We start from the raw sequence: 14,391 nt of genomic DNA, 5'->3' as shown, positions 1-14,391 counted from the left end.
ACTTGCCTCTCTTGAAACATGCGCTGGAGTTTTCATGGACCATTTTGTGTGCACCATGTTGTGGAGGCAAAGAAGTCCTTTCTTGGTGATTACTTTTCCTAATTATTTTCAGATTTATTTATTTCTAAAATGATAGATTAAATTGTATATGTTTAAAGTGTGCACATATTTTTAAAATATTTATTTTTCAATTGAAGTTAGACACAATGCCTTAATTTTATTTATTTATTTATTTTTATGTGGTGCTGAGGATTGAACCAGTGCCTCACACATGTGAGGCAAGTGCACTACCACTGAGGTATAGCCCCAGCCCCATAACATTTCTTTTAATTCATGCTGGAACAGTATTTCATTACATATGCATGCCACGTTTTCTTCATCCCCTCATCTGTTGATGGATATTCATGTGGATTTTACAGCTTGGCTATTGTTATTGGATCAAAACATGGTGTGAAAATACCAAAAGATACTGATTTTATTTCTTCAGGCATATACTTTGTCCTGGGATCAGTGGATCATACGGTAGTTCTATTTTTACTTTTTTGAAGGAACTTCTTATTGTTTTCTGTAGTAGTTGTAGTAATTTATAGTTGTACTAATTTATAATTTTACTAATTAATATCCCCACCCATGATATACAAGCTTTTCCATCCCCCATGTCCTCCTCAATAATTATCTCTTTAACAATTTAATCACAACCATTCTAACGTGAGAGAAACCAATACAGTGGTTTTATACAGCAAAGAAATAATCCAACAAGTGAGGAAACAACCTATGGAATAGGAGAATTTATTTGGAGGCTATTTATTGGACAATAGGTGAATATTCAAGTTACGTGGAACATACTAATAAGAGAATAAATAACTTTATTAAAAATGGACAAAGGACTTGAATAGTCATTTCTCAAAAGAAGGCAATAGCCAACAAGTGTATGAAAAAATTCTCATTTTCTTTCAACACCAGGGTAATTAATTTAAAATCACAATGAGCTTCTCACTTCTCACCTGTTAGAATTTGTCTTATTATAAACACAGAAGAAGTGATGATGAGTGTATAGAGAAGAGGGATACTGCTGAACACTGTTGGATAAAATAGAAAAAAGTTTGGAGGTTCCCCCCAAATATTACAGTACTGCCATATGATCTAGCAATTTCCCTACTGTGTACATATCCAAATGAGCCATTTCAATGTTCAAAATATGTGTCCAATCCCATTATCATGATAGCATTATTCACAATAAGCAAGGTGTAGACTCAACCTAAGCATTCATCATCACAAACATACATAAACCAGGAATAAGAAGAAGGAAAACCCATCATTACCTTCCACTTGGGTGAACATGTATGACCTTATGATAAGAGAAATGAGCCAGGCATAGAGGAACACATATTAGGTTAAATCTCCAATACTAAAACAAACAAACAAATCCCAAAATACCCACAAAAGTTATATTGTACATCATGAGTATATTTAATATCAATATACATCATGAGTATAGTTAATATCAATAAGTTATATACTTCAAAAAAATGGAAAACCATCATACAGAATAGACAAAGCAATATTGACCAAGAAGAGTGATGCTGAAGGCATCACAATACCTGATCTCAAATTATACTACAGAGTTATAGTAAGAAAAATAGTATAAAACTAGCAACAAATAGACATAAAGACCAATGGAATAGAATAGAAGATACATATATACAGGTATCTGATACTTGAGAAAGGTGTCAAAACACATGTTTAAAAGATCACCTTTTTAATGTTCATTATTGAAAGCAGTTAGAGAAATACAAACCAAAACCACTCTAAGATTTCATCTCACTCCAGTCAGAACAGTAACTATTATGCATACAAACAACAGTAAGTGTTGGCAAAGGTGTGGAGAAAAGGCACACTCATACACAGCTGGTGGACTGCAAGCTGGTACAGCCAATAGGGAAAGTAGTATGGAGATTTCTTGGAAAATGAGGAATGGAATCACCATTTAACCCAGTTATCCCTCTCCTAGATCTATACACAAAGGACTTAAAAACAGCATACTACAGGGATACAGCCACATCAATGTTTATAGTAACACAGTTCACAATAGCTAAACTGTGGAACCAACTTAGATGCCCTTCAGTAGATGAATGGATAAAAACAATGTGGCATATATACACAATGGAATATTACTCAGCAATAAAAGAGAATAAAATCATGGCATTTTCAGGTAGATAGGTGGAGTTAGAGAAGATAATGCTAAGTGAAGTTAGCCAATCTCAAATAACCAAATGCCGAATGTTTTCTCTGATATAAGGAGGTGGATTTATAGTGGGATAGGGAGAGGGAGCATGGGAGGAATAGATGAACTCTAGGCAGAGGGTTTGGAGGGGAAGGGAGGGGGCATGGGGTTAGAAATGATGGTGGAAAGTGATGATCATTATTATTCAAAGGACATGTTTGAAGACATGAATTAGTGTGAGTATACTTTATATACAACCAGAGATATGAAAAATTGTGCTATATATGTGTAATAAGAATTGTAATTCATTCTGCTAACATACATAAATTTTTTAAAAAGATAGCCTTTTTAAAATGTGGTGCTAGGAACTTGGATATGCATCTGCAGAAGAATGGAACCAGATCCCTATCTTTCACCTTGCATAAAAGTAACATCAAAGTAACAAAAGACCTAGGAATTAGACCAGAAACTCTGCAACTACTAGAAGAAAACATAGGGTCAACATTCCAACATAATGCCACAGGCATTGACTGCCCCAGGCAAGACCCCTAAAACCCAAGAAATAAAACTAGGAATGATTAAGTGGAATGGCATCAAGTTAAAAAGTTTTTTGCTCAGCCAAGGAAACAATTAGGAGTGTGAAGAAATAGCCTACATAGAGGATAAACTCTTTGCCAAGATTTCTCTGACTAGGGATTAATAACTAGAATATATAAAGAATTCAAAAAACTTAACACCAAAAAAAACCACCATAAACTAATTAAATGGGCAAACGAATGGACACATCACAAAATAAGAAAGGCAAATGACCAAAAAATGTGTGCAAAAATGTTCAATATCCCTAGCAGTCAGGAAAATACAAATAAAAACTACATAGATTGCATGTCATTCCAGTTAGAATGGCTGTCACCCAAAATATAAATAATAACAAAGGCTGGCAAAGACTTGTAGAAAAAGTACACTCACACATTGTTGGTGGGGCTGAAAATTAGTACAGCCACTCTGGAAAGCAGTATAGAGATTCCTCACACAACTGGGAATGAAACAACATACCCAGCTGTTCCAATCTTTGGCATATATCCCAAAGATCCTAAAATCAGCAAACTATAGGGACACTGGTACATCAGTGTTTAGAGCATCACAATTCACAACAGCCAAGTTATGGAGCCAGTCGGGTAGCTACTCACAGATAGGTGGATAAAGAAATTGCAGTATGCATACACAATGGCATTCTATTCAGCTCTAAAGAATAATGAAATTATGACATTTGTTGGTAAGTGGATGGAAATGGAGAACATCATGGTAAGTAAAGTAAGCCAGCCTCAGACAGTCAATGTTGAATGCTTTCTTTCATATGTGGAAGTTAGAATACGGTAAAGAAAAAAGGGGAATCCCATAAAATAGAAAGATCAGTGGAGTAGAGGAAGGGCTTTGAGTGGGAGAGAGGAAGGATGGGAAAAGGGAAGAAGTGGAATAAAATTGACCATGTTATGCTGTGTGCGTGCGTGTGTGTGTGTGTGTGTGTGTGTGTGTATCTGATGAATACATCACAGTGAATTCCACCTTTATGTCTTTCTATGAAGCACCAATTCAGAAAACAATGAATAAAGAGAAGAAAGACCAGGAGTAGAGGAAGTGGAAGAGGGAGAGGGGGGAGGGGAGCGAAAAGGAAGTACTGGGAACTGAATGGGAGCTATTTATATTCCATGCTTGTATGTTGGAATAAAATTCACTATGATGTGTAACTATAATATTCTAAAAACATTAAATATACAAAAGAATTTTATTTGGAAATACTAAAATCAGTTACCATTTGTTATTACCAAAGGCTAGGCAATAATCTATACCTATAATATATATGCCCTTATTTCTCATCAAATCTCCTGTTTAAGGTTTGTTTAGTTCCTCTCAACAGTGTTTTATAGTTTTTTAAATTGCAGTAGAAAACATGATACAATACAATTTTCTGTGCAACATATTGTATAAATATTATATAGATCATGACTATTGATATTTGTACTCAAAAACCCATTATTTTTGTCTGGTTTTATTTATCATATATCAAAAGATGGATATTGAAATTCCCCAAAAAACCAATGGGGAAAAATTATAAAACACTTATCCAGATCAAGTGTCCAGAAAAAAAATTATAGGTCAGAAACACAAGCACAAACTCTATAATTACCAAATGAGAAGACTTAAAAAGAAGTTTTTCCACTGACAATATTTAAACTTCCAACAAACTTCTAGAGAGATGCTAATACATCACAGGGAAATGGAAATTAAGGGTGGAATGAGACAGCACTTGAGAACACATTGGGAGCTATTGAATATAAAATGTACCAGGTAATATTAAAAATAGTTTGAGAATTCCTCAAAAAGTTAAATACCCAATTATCATGTGACCCCATGGTCCTACTTGTATATATATTGGCCAAATTATTTAAAAACAATATAGTCACATATGGCTTAACTTAACAATGAGGATAGATCTGAGAAAGACATTATAAGGATATTTATTTTTTGTACAAACATCAGGTGTTCTCACAAAAACTCAGATGGATACAAAACTTTGGGGTAATATCATGCAATGGGACCACCGTCATACATATATGGGATCTGTCATTATCTAAAATGTCATTATGCAGCACTTACCTGTATTCAAACAAATAAGTATGCATGCTATCCATGGGATCCCTATTCTTAAGAAATGAACCAAGGAATTTACCCCAATGGTCATCATTGGATACATGGATAAGCATTGTGGTGCATATTTACACTGAAATATAAATCATGAAAAGGAAGAAGAGATAATTGATATTAATCAGTAAAACAGTCAAAAGGAATGAAGAAAGGAAGCAATGTGGGAAAGAAGGAAATATGGAAGAAGGGAAAAACGGGGTATCACAAAGAATGAAGCAATGTCTCAGCGTTCTCCTAGGCATTTTATCATCATGATTCAGGACCAAGCCAGCTTTCAAAGATTCCCAGATTCCAGGTTCCTTGTCCAAAATCTAATCACTGTTGTTACAAAAGGTAGCACAACAAAGTCAGTAATCTGTACTCAGTTTCAGGGTCCCATAATACCCCATTCTAATCCAAGTCTCTTTCATTTAGAAACTATGTGAAAGACAGAAAATGTCTCAAATAAATCTTTTCAGAATGAATAAAGTCACACAAGTCAAGTGACAACCACAGTTGTGAAATGATAATCGTTTTCCTTTGACTTGTTTGACTTCATACCAGTTCCTTCAGGAAGAAGAGGTTAAGCACTTTAAGGTAAAGAAGCTTCACATTCAAAAGGAAAATGTGGATGCAATGAGTGTCGGCATGTCCCATGATAAGGGCTTTAAATATCAGATTAGAATGCTCAGGACAAAAACTGACCCAAGTAGAAGGCATCTTTAGATTAAGAACCCCATAGATTAAAGACATCTGGGGGGAGAAAACTTACAAAGGATGTACTGATGAAGTGGTTGAGGAGAAACCAATACAAATTCTTATACAAGCAAAGTCAAAGGTGTTTCTGGAATGGAAATAGGAAGAAGCGTGTTTTTCAGGGGAGAAAAGAGTCATGCTATGTAAACTCACAGACTTTGCCTCAAAGACCGAAGCATCCACCTAGTTCTGAGGTCAATGTCCCTCAAGGACCAGAGGTTGCTCTGCTGAGGAGTCTCCCCAGGGCCCCCTTCACATCCTTGTTCCTCAGGCTGTAGATGAAGGGGTTCAGCATGGGGGTGACCACAGTGTACATCACTGAAATGACTGTGCTCTTCTTGGAAGAATGGGTCCCAGCAGAACTGAGGTAAACCCCAAGTGCCGTTCCATAGAACAAGGAGACCACACAGAGGTGGGACCCACAGGTGGAAAATGCCTTAGACTTGCCCACAGAGGAGGACATCTTCATTAAGGAGGAGACAATCTGAGAGTAGGAGAAGAGGATCCCAGTGACGGGAAACACGCAGAGGAGTGCTGTTGCTACAAGCAAGACGATGTTATTGATGAGGGTATCAGAACTGGCCACCTTGAGAACCTGTGCTAATTCACAGAAGAAATGTGGGATTTCAGTGCCTACAGAGAAGCTCAGCCTCTTCATCAGTAGAATGTGAAGCAGGGAACTGCAGAAGATGATGAGCCAACACAGCAGCACCAGGAAGACACAGAAGTGAGAGTTCATGATGATCATGTAATTCAGGGGGTGGCAGATGGCCACAAAGCGGTCATAGGCCATCACGGTCAGTAGGAAATTATCCATTCCAGCAAAAAACATGAAAAAATACACCTGAGTGAGGCACTCTGTGTAAGAGATGCCTTTCCTCTGTGCCTGGATGTTCACCAGCATCTTAGGGACCGTGGTGGAGGTGAAACAGATGTCCACAAAGGACAGGTTGGAGAGGAAGAAGTACATGGGGGTGTGGAGGTGGGGGTCAGAGCTGATGGCCAGGATGATGAGCAGGTTCCCAATCACTGTGACCAGGTACATGGACAGGAAGAGGCCAAACAGGATGGGCTGCAGGTCTGGATCCTCTGACAGTCCCAGGAGGAGAAACTGTGATAGGACTGTGTGGTTCTCCACTTCCATGTAGCTGTCTATTCCCCTTGAGAAATCAACAAAAGTTCAAAACAAACAAGCAAAGTTAAAAAGTCAATCAAATAAAAACAATACAAGTGGATATCAAGTAATCCTCCCTTCACAATGTCACTCAGTTGCATGTCCTTTGGCATGTCTGATTCCTTCCCATAGTGATTCATGTGGCTAAATGGTAACTAACTTCACTTTTGCATGTCTATAACAATCCAGACTTTCTTTAATTCAGCAGAAATCTCTCATTTTATGTCTACTCACCTGTTTTAATTCCCTTTCTAAAATTTAAAATGAAATAACTTAAAATGAGATAATTTTGTTTTTTATGATCCATCCAAAATATTTGAACAAATTTCATATTTTCCTTGATAATCCCAACATTTACTTAATTGAAATAGCTCTATAATAATAATAAAGCATGGACTTAGAAGTAATAACAACATTTATTCTATGACTTAGTAATTCCTAATAGTGTGATTGCTAAGTCACTACCTATTTTAAACTAAAGATATCATTATCATCATCATTATTATTATTATTATTATTATTATTATTATTACTTGTTTTTAAATTTAAAAATTCCTATACAGTGGAATTCAGAATAAGTGATACCTGTCGTTATTATTTTTATTATTCTATTTTATGATAATTGTTTTGGATAAGTAGCTCTCCCAACAAGCAGAATAGAGCTTGATCTGCAAAATTCTTGAGTTCTTGAGTGGGAATTCCTTGAGTAGATTTTTGCCTACCCATCTTATTATGTATGACCTTGAGAAAGTCATCTAAATTCTATTAGTTATGAATGCTTTATCTCTCCAGTAGTAGTAGTAAATATTTCCTATATAATAGGACCAATAAAGAAATGTAATGACATGATGATATAATTGTTCTATTGTGGTTCCTGAGACATTTGATGAACACTTAAATGTGAACTTCTACTCTTAACATCACAATACATTTTTCCTGCATGCATATCATTTAGCAACATCCTCTTAAGTCAGGCAGCAATGAGGATGAAATTATGATCATCATAAATATAACAAATCTGCTGGGCACAGGGGCACACACCTGTCATGCCAGTGGCTCAGGCAGCTGAGGCAGGAGGATCACAGGTTCAAAGCCAGCCCCAGCAGCTTAGCAAGGCCCTGAGCAGCTTAGTGAGACCCTTTCTCAAAATAAAAAATACAAGGGCTGGAGGTGTGGCTCAGTGGTTAAGTGTCCCTGAAAACAAAAATTAATTAATTAATTAATTAAAATGCAACAACATTAAAAAATATAAATACACACCCCAAAAATATAATAGTTATTACCTTAGGATCACTGTACAGCATTCCTAATTAATGGAGATCCTCATGGCTCCTACTTTTAGAGAATGCCTGCCTGGTGAACTCTTCCAACATGAGGAATAAGAATGTGGACCACATAGACAGGAGGAGAAAATAATAATGTAGCGCAATTGAACTCAAACACAACGCATGTGTGAGAGTGTTCTTGCTCTTTCTGCTCTTGGGTAGGTATGTTTTGTGATAAAATAGCTCAGGTAATGGCTAAAATTTTTTCAAGGTGCAGAGACTATAGCTTCAAGGAGTAGGTAAGTCTGGGACATCCCAGTATCCTGATTCTGGAGCAGAGCCCAGGATCCAGGTCCTCCCCATGCCCCCTCCTTGCTCCCCAGCCTCACTGTGACCCACCAGCTCTGAGGGATAAGGCTGATGCTTTCTCTTTCCACCCTCTCTCCCAGGGAAGCCCACTTGGGTTTTCAAGGCGGCTGCATCTGAGAATCACAGGTGAAGGCCAACAGGGCCATGTTTAAGGTTTCTGTCCTCTCAAGTGTGGAATTCTCAGAGCTCCTAATTAACTAGATTGTTCTATTGTCTCTCCAAATCCAAATAATTCTGCTCCCTTAGAGTATGAAGGAGATAGCAGAATGGAAAATTTTAGTCAATTTTGTGTTTATCTATGCCCAATCAGTTAAGAAATGATTTCCTCCAAGGGCAAACTCACTGATTTTGGTCAGGTTAGAAAGTCACAAGGTATCCCCTAAGGAAGGAGGAATTTCTACAAGGACACAATCCTAGGAACTTCCTATGACATCTCCCTTAAATTGTCTTTGGAGTTTGAATGGATCATTGGGGTCCACAATGTTATGAGTGGAAAGAATTCCATCCTTTCCTTTTTCTTAATTATTTTTGTTGTTTTTGAATTTCGTAATTTTTAATGGAAAGGATGGTGTTTATTGTGTATGACCTTCTGTTTAGAAGCATCACACACTGAAAAACTGTTAAATTTAAGAAATTAACATATACATTACCTCATATTGGTGTCATTTTGTGGTGAGTCATTTAATGTCCACTCTGAATTTTTCAAGAATACAAATCATTAGTGAGAGTCACCACACAAGAGCACTTCTCTTGAACTTAGTCTTCCTGTCTAACTGGACTTTTGTCTCCTGTGACCAGTATTTCTCTCCCAACACCTCCCTCAACTGCTCTAGTTTTCTACTGAGATCAAGTTTTTAAAATTCCATGAGTGAGTAATGACCTACCTGTCCCTGGTTTATCTTTCTTAATATTATATCCTCCAGGTTCATCCACGTTTTCATAAATGACAGGATTTCCTTTTTTATGCCTAAATACCATCGTGTGTGTGTGTGTGTGTGTGTGTGTGTATGTGTGTGTGTGTGTGTGTGTGAGAGAGAGAGAGAGAAAGAAAGAGAGAGATACCCTCCTATATGTGTGTGTGTCTGTGTGTCTGTCTGTCTGTGCACACAGCACGTTTCCTTTATCCTGTATGTATACATACATGGACTCTTAGGTTGATTCCCAATCTTGGTTATCATGAATTGTGCCTCAATAAACATGGGAAAGCACATGTGTTTTTGACATGTTAAATTTATGTCCTGTGGACAAATATCCCATGGTGGGGTTGCTGCATCATTCAGCAATTCTGTGTTTAACTTTCTGAGGGACCTCTGCATTCCCCCCTACTTTGGTTGTTGGTTGTACTGATTTATAACCCAACTGACAGCTGCAGGGCTTTCCTTTTCTCCACATCCCATCAACAGTTATCTTCCACCTTTTGATGAAGCCATTGTCACAGGTGTGAGCCACTGGCTCATGCTGGTCTTGATTTGCATTACCTGGATGCCTGGTGATAGTGGCATTTTCGTGTCTTAATTTAAGCAAAGTCCACTGAGGTCTTTTTCTATTTTTAAATTGGGTTGTTTGTTTTCTAGCCATTGAGTTGCTTTCATTTCTTATAGATTTGGGATATTAACCCTTTACCAGATTCATGATTTGCAAAGGAGCCCTCACATTCTTCAGGTCATCTCCTTGATCTGCTGATTTCCTTTGGGGGTGTTGCAGTTTTCATTTTGTCATAGTCCCACCGGTCTCCTTTCACTTTTGTGGCCACTGCTTTTGAGGTCATATTTTAAAACTCAGCACAGACAGATGCCACAGAGCCTTCCCCCTGTTTTCTTCTAGGAGCTTTGTGCTTTCAGTTCTTAAATTCGGGTTTTCACTCCACTTGGTTTGATTTTTTCTCTATAGTATACAAGTCTAGTTTTGTTCTTCTTCCTGTGAAGTTTTCCCAGCACCAGCTTTTGAATACTTCCTGTTTTCATTGTGTACTCTAAGCACCTTTATCAATAATCAGTTGGCCATAAATGGCTGGATTTGTTTCTGGGTCCTCTGCTCTGTTCCATTGGTCTGTGCATCTATTTTTATTCAGGACCATACTACATTTTAAAAGTTACCAAGGCTTTGTATTATGTGTTGAAATCAAGTGATGTGATTAGACTTCCAATTTCATTCCTTTGGCCCCAGGTTGCTTTAGTGATTGTGATTTTTAAGAGCATTTAAATATTTTTCTATGGAATTGAAAAATATAATCTGTATTTTGATGGGGATTGCATTAAACTTGCAAATCATTCTAGATATTAGGGACACTTTAACAATATTAATTCTTCTAATCCAAGAACATAGCATTCTCTATTTAGTTTTTCACTTCCGTGTTTTTTATCCATGTTTTATGCTTTTCAACACAGAGATCTTTCCCCTTTCCTACAGACCATTTGTACTTATTATTTTATAGTTATTTTTTTCTTGGTTTCTTTCCAGGCACTTCACTGCTACTGTATAGAAATGCTACCAATTGGTGGATATTAGCCTTGTATTCTGTAACTTGACTGGATTCATATATTCATTCTTTCAGTGGATCTCTTGAGCTTTCTGCACATGAAATCTTGTCATCTGCACACAGGATAATTTATCATCCCCCCCCCCAAATTTTAATGGATTTTCTTTCTTTACTTCCTTCTGGAGTTGTGTTCAGTGGTGGTGGCAAGTGTGGGTATCCATGTATTGGTCTGGAAATGACAGGAAAAGCTTTCACCTCCTCCTGTTCAAGTATGTGTTACTTACGGTTCATCTATATTGCATTTCTTGCATTGAGGTACATTCCTCCTGTATCTCATTTTGGGGGGTTTCCATCCTAATGCATGTGAATTTTTTCAAATGCATTTACCTCTATTAAAAATGGTCATGTCATTAAAGTGTGAAATATGATATATCAAGAACTATGTAATGTTTTGAACAACCAACAATAAAAATTAATTTAAAAAATGGTCATGTGGTTTTTGGTCTTTTAGGCTATCATTATCATTTACAATGTAGATTTCATAGACTTCATTCTGCAGTACCTCCTCTTGCCTTAACCTCCTCCTCCCACTAATCCCTTTTCTCAACCCCTCCCATTTCCAAAAGAGCTCCCTTCTACTTTTTTTCCCTCTCTAGCTTCTATATATGATTGAAAAACATATAACCCTTGACTTTCCAAATCTGGCATATTTCACTTAACATGATGCTCTTCAGTTCCATTCAAGTCCCTTAAAATGGCTTTATCTCATTCCTCTTTATGACTGAATAAAACTCCATCATGCACATACATTACATTTTCTTTATCCATTTATCCACGGACAGACACCTACATGATTCCATAACTTGGTTACCATGAATTATTGCACTGTACATATCACTATATATGCTGATTTTAGTTTCTTTTGAATTTTTTATTGGTTTATTTTAGTTTTTTTAAATAAATTCCAGTATGTGGTATAGCTGTGTCCTATGGTGGTTCCATTCATAGTTTTTTGGGGAATCTCTGTAGTGATTTCTACAGTGGCTGTGCAAAATTTATACTCCTACCAACAGTGTGAAAGTGTTCTTTCTCCTTACCTCCAAACCAGTGATTATTGTTATTTGCATTCTTAATGATTGTCATTTTAACAGGAGTGAGATTAAGTAGTAGAGTAGCAAAGATTTTCTCTCATTCTGAAGATTCTCTCTTCACATTCTTAATTATTTCCCTTGCTGTGTAAAAGCTTTTTCATTTGATGCCATCCTGTTTATTAATTGTAGATATTATTTCTTTTAGGGTTCTAATGAACCATATGTTGGAGCACTGAGCCTGTGTTTTCTTCTGGGAGTTGTAAAGTCTCTGGTCTAACTCCTAGATCTCCCATTCATTCTGAGTTGACTTTTGTGCAGGTGAGAGATAGGGATCCGGTTTCATTCTTCTATGTACAGATTTCCAGTTTTCCCAGCACCTTTTGTAACAAGGGCTCTCTTGTTTGCCTTTGTCAAGGTCAGATGACTTTATCTGCCTGGGTTTGTTTCTGTCTTCTCTTCCCTTGGTCTGCATGTATATTCTTAGGCCAGGACCTGGCTGCTTTTGTCATGATAGTCTTGCGATATAATTTGAAGTCAGGTATTGGGATACCTCAAACATTGCTCATTTTGCTCATAATTGCTTGGGGAATTCTGGGTCTTTCATTCTTTCTTATGAATTTTAGCACTTTTTTGGACACCATCGTACAAGCATGAGCTCTGATTTCCCACAATTCAGTCCTCAGTACTTCTCTTCCCCCCCCCATCTCATTCCTTCCTTTGTTCCCTTTCCTCTACCTATTGGTTTTTGTTTTATTTTAAAATTAATGAAGTATAGATATACATAAAGGTAAAATTCAGTGAGGGAGAGGCAGGCAGGGCTGGAAAAGGGAAGAACGGGGGATGGAACTGACCAAACCTTCCTGTGTGCATGTACATCTTCTTCTGAGAAATGTCCATTCAGGTCCTTAGCCCACTTTTAAAGAAGCTGTTTGTTTTCTCACTATTGAGTTGTTTGATTTCTGTCTATTTTCTCTATTTCTCTATAATCTGGTTATGATCTCCAAGTATATTCTCCCATTCTGGAGACTGTGTTTTCACTCTGTGGGTCGATTCTTTCGCTCTGTGGCAATTGCTAGATGGGATGCAACCTCATTTTATTATTTTTGCTTCTGCTGTCAAAATGTTTGCTTATATTAAACAATCATTACCCAAATGCATCATGTAGCTTTATCCTATAAATCCTTTTAGTACTTTAAGAGTTTCATATGTCTTTCATTCATTTTGATTTGTGTGCATGTATAGTGTGATGTACAGTCTGATATACCTCTTCTCATATGGAAATACAATATTCCTAGCACAATTGACTGGAGAGATGATCTCTTCCCACTGCGTGTTAATGTCAAATTGTCAAAATCAATTAACCACAAATTGAACTGTGGTTATGTTTATAGACTATGTTTTGCATCTTTATACATTTATGTTTGCATCTTTATACATTTCCATTCTTCTCTGTTTCTTCGTTTTATGCTCCTAATATGCTTCATTTTCTTTTTGATGACTTTTGAGGCATAGAGATTCTGATTTTGATAAGTTCCAACATAATTATTTTTTGCTTTATTTCTCATTTGTTTAATGTAGGATATAAAAATCCATTGCAGAATCTAAGATAATGAAGACATTACTCTGTTTTCTTCTAAGAATTTTTATGATTTTAACCATTACACTAAAACTATTGAACATTTTTGAGTTAATTTTTGTATATGTTGTGCCTTCCAATTAGGAGTCTTCTAGCCAACAAAGCAGGCTTTCAGAAGTGGAGGAGACTTTACACCAAAACAGGAGTCAAAGAGTTCATCACCACCAGATGTCCCTTAAGAAATGCTCAAGAGAGTTATTCAAGCTGAACGAGAGCCCACTAATGAGTAAAACAAAAACATATGGAAGTGTATAAAACTCACGAGTAAAACAGTCAAATTCAGAATATTCTAATACTGTCCACAGTGGTATATAAATCACAGAGATTTTTAGTACGATACTTAAAAGACTAAACTATTAACATACTAGGAACAATAATATGTTAAGCAAATGAAATATAAAAATACAGCCTCCATTTATGAACACATCAAATGAACCCATTTTTATATATAATTATAATGCAATAATAAACCAAGACACACAGGAGCAAGCGAGAGAAAGAAAACACACTGGGGGTTAAAATGGAGCAAACTGAGCTTTATGTATGTGTTAATGTGTTATAATGAACTCCACTATTATATATAACTACAATGTAATAATAAAGAAGACACAAATTGGAAAACTGGTGTATAAAAATGTTCAGTATTGATAATCATCCAAGTAATGCAACAAAACCACAATGAGAAGTCATCTTGCACCAGTTAGAATTGATACTC

General features: G+C 36.6%; 1 protein-coding gene across 1 annotated transcript; it reads right to left on the bottom strand.

Moving 5' to 3' along the window:
• Positions 1-5,867: 5,867 nt before the first annotated feature.
• Positions 5,868-6,806, bottom strand: LOC143394775 (olfactory receptor 7D4-like). Its single transcript, XM_076849408.2, has one exon. The coding sequence runs from the start codon at positions 6,804-6,806 to the stop codon at positions 5,868-5,870; it is 939 nt and encodes a 312-aa protein (XP_076705523.2).
• Positions 6,807-14,391: the final 7,585 nt, after the last annotated feature.

The sequence above is a fragment of the Callospermophilus lateralis genome, chromosome 1, assembly GCF_048772815.1.
Source record: "Callospermophilus lateralis isolate mCalLat2 chromosome 1, mCalLat2.hap1, whole genome shotgun sequence".
Taxonomy (NCBI): Eukaryota; Metazoa; Chordata; class Mammalia; order Rodentia; family Sciuridae; genus Callospermophilus; species Callospermophilus lateralis.
This window is presented reverse-complemented; position numbering and strand designations above follow the sequence as displayed.